At 40.7% G+C, this 1,364-nt stretch overlaps 1 protein-coding gene across 1 annotated transcript; it reads left to right on the forward strand.

The window, feature by feature from the left end:
- Positions 1-354: 354 nt before the first annotated feature.
- Positions 355-1,116, forward strand: LOC112140952 (UDP-N-acetylglucosamine/UDP-glucose/GDP-mannose transporter; the record flags this gene model as incomplete). The annotated part of the gene is given in 1 exon segment (XM_024263984.1): positions 355-1,116. A coding segment is annotated over 1 exon segment (106 nt), but the record flags the coding sequence as incomplete, so codon positions are not given.
- Between the last annotated feature and the right edge of the window lie 248 nt (positions 1,117-1,364).

A 1,364-nucleotide genomic window follows, 5' to 3' on the forward strand; every position in this document is an offset into this window, starting at 1 on the left:
CATTAATGGGAATGTTTTTAAAACAAAAAAATGGTCATGGAGGACTTTAACTTCTGCTGCATATGAAGGATTGCTTTGAAGGTATTTGAACAAACTACCTTATCAGTGGAGTGTTTGGGTTTACTGCTCACACAATAACTGTCAGACATTAACCTCATAAACAGCTGAGAATAAAACATGTAGCTGCACATCAATGATTGACCAGTAGAACCAGAGATGTTGCTCTAACGCGTTCATGAGGCTGAAGTCAGGTTGACTAAAGTCTACCTTCAGCTTTCGGAGCATTCCTGCTTCAAGATGTTGGCACTGAAGTTTGTATTTGTGGTGACTGACACATCTCGTGTGTTGTTGCAGCATTGCTGGCAGCCTGGTGTACTCATACATCACTCTGACAGAGGAGCAGTCTAGCAGAAGCAGCGACAACGCCAAGCTAGACATCAAAGGCAAGGTGGACGTGTGACAGCACGCTGAGGGTGCAGCTGGATGCAGTATTTGAGCAGTCGCTGTGGAGTTTTAACGAGGATGAAGCCCCTCCCACTGCTCCAGAGGGACCGAGCGCAGCGTTTACTCGCCGTTTTGAACTCTTTTCATTCAATGCTGCTCATTGTGAGAACAAGGGAATGCAGAACTATTTCTACTGAGAGACTTCCTGTTAGCGCTGTTCACACGTCGCCACGGCAACGCCTCGAGGGACGGCCCTTTATATCAGCCACACTGTTTGCTGTTTACAAAGTGCAGGAGCCATGTGAGCTCAGTGACTGAGACCACAGTGTTCATGCTGCCAGAGCGCATCAGCAGGAGTGTCAGTATTATTCAGGTGTTTTCCTTTATCTCACAATGTTTGTCTATACTTAAAGACCTGATGTGTCATCGCTTGCTTTCAGATTTACTTTTTTTTTACATTTCCTCCCAAACATTTCAGTCTGTCATGATGGTTTTGATGTTATTTACGTCTTTTGAATATTTATTGCTTTAACAGACTCTCTGTAGATGAAGATGGTAGCATCTCAATGTCACTAAAGAATGGACTATTTTTTGCATTAATAAAAGAACCATGTTTATTTTCTTATGTGGTCGACTCTTAAAGTTTGAATTAAAGTTCCCCTTTTAAAATAATCACCTTTTCCATGATTGTTTTTCCTCATTTCTCTTACACTACTATGTTTGCTTGGTGACCACTAGGTGGCACCAGAAATATTTAGTTACCTCTACAGCACCACCAAATCATTATGCAAATATTTTCCTATTTTTTCTAAATACTCAATGAAAATGACAGCCAGCATAATTTTCGAGTCACAACCATTACAATATATCACATTTTATTGAGCAAACCTCCTAAAGATAAAAGTATTAAAACATAATAA

Source organism: Oryzias melastigma, unplaced genomic scaffold (genome assembly GCF_002922805.2).
Source record: "Oryzias melastigma strain HK-1 unplaced genomic scaffold, ASM292280v2 sc06182, whole genome shotgun sequence".
Lineage (NCBI taxonomy): Eukaryota > Metazoa > Chordata > Actinopteri > Beloniformes > Adrianichthyidae > Oryzias > Oryzias melastigma.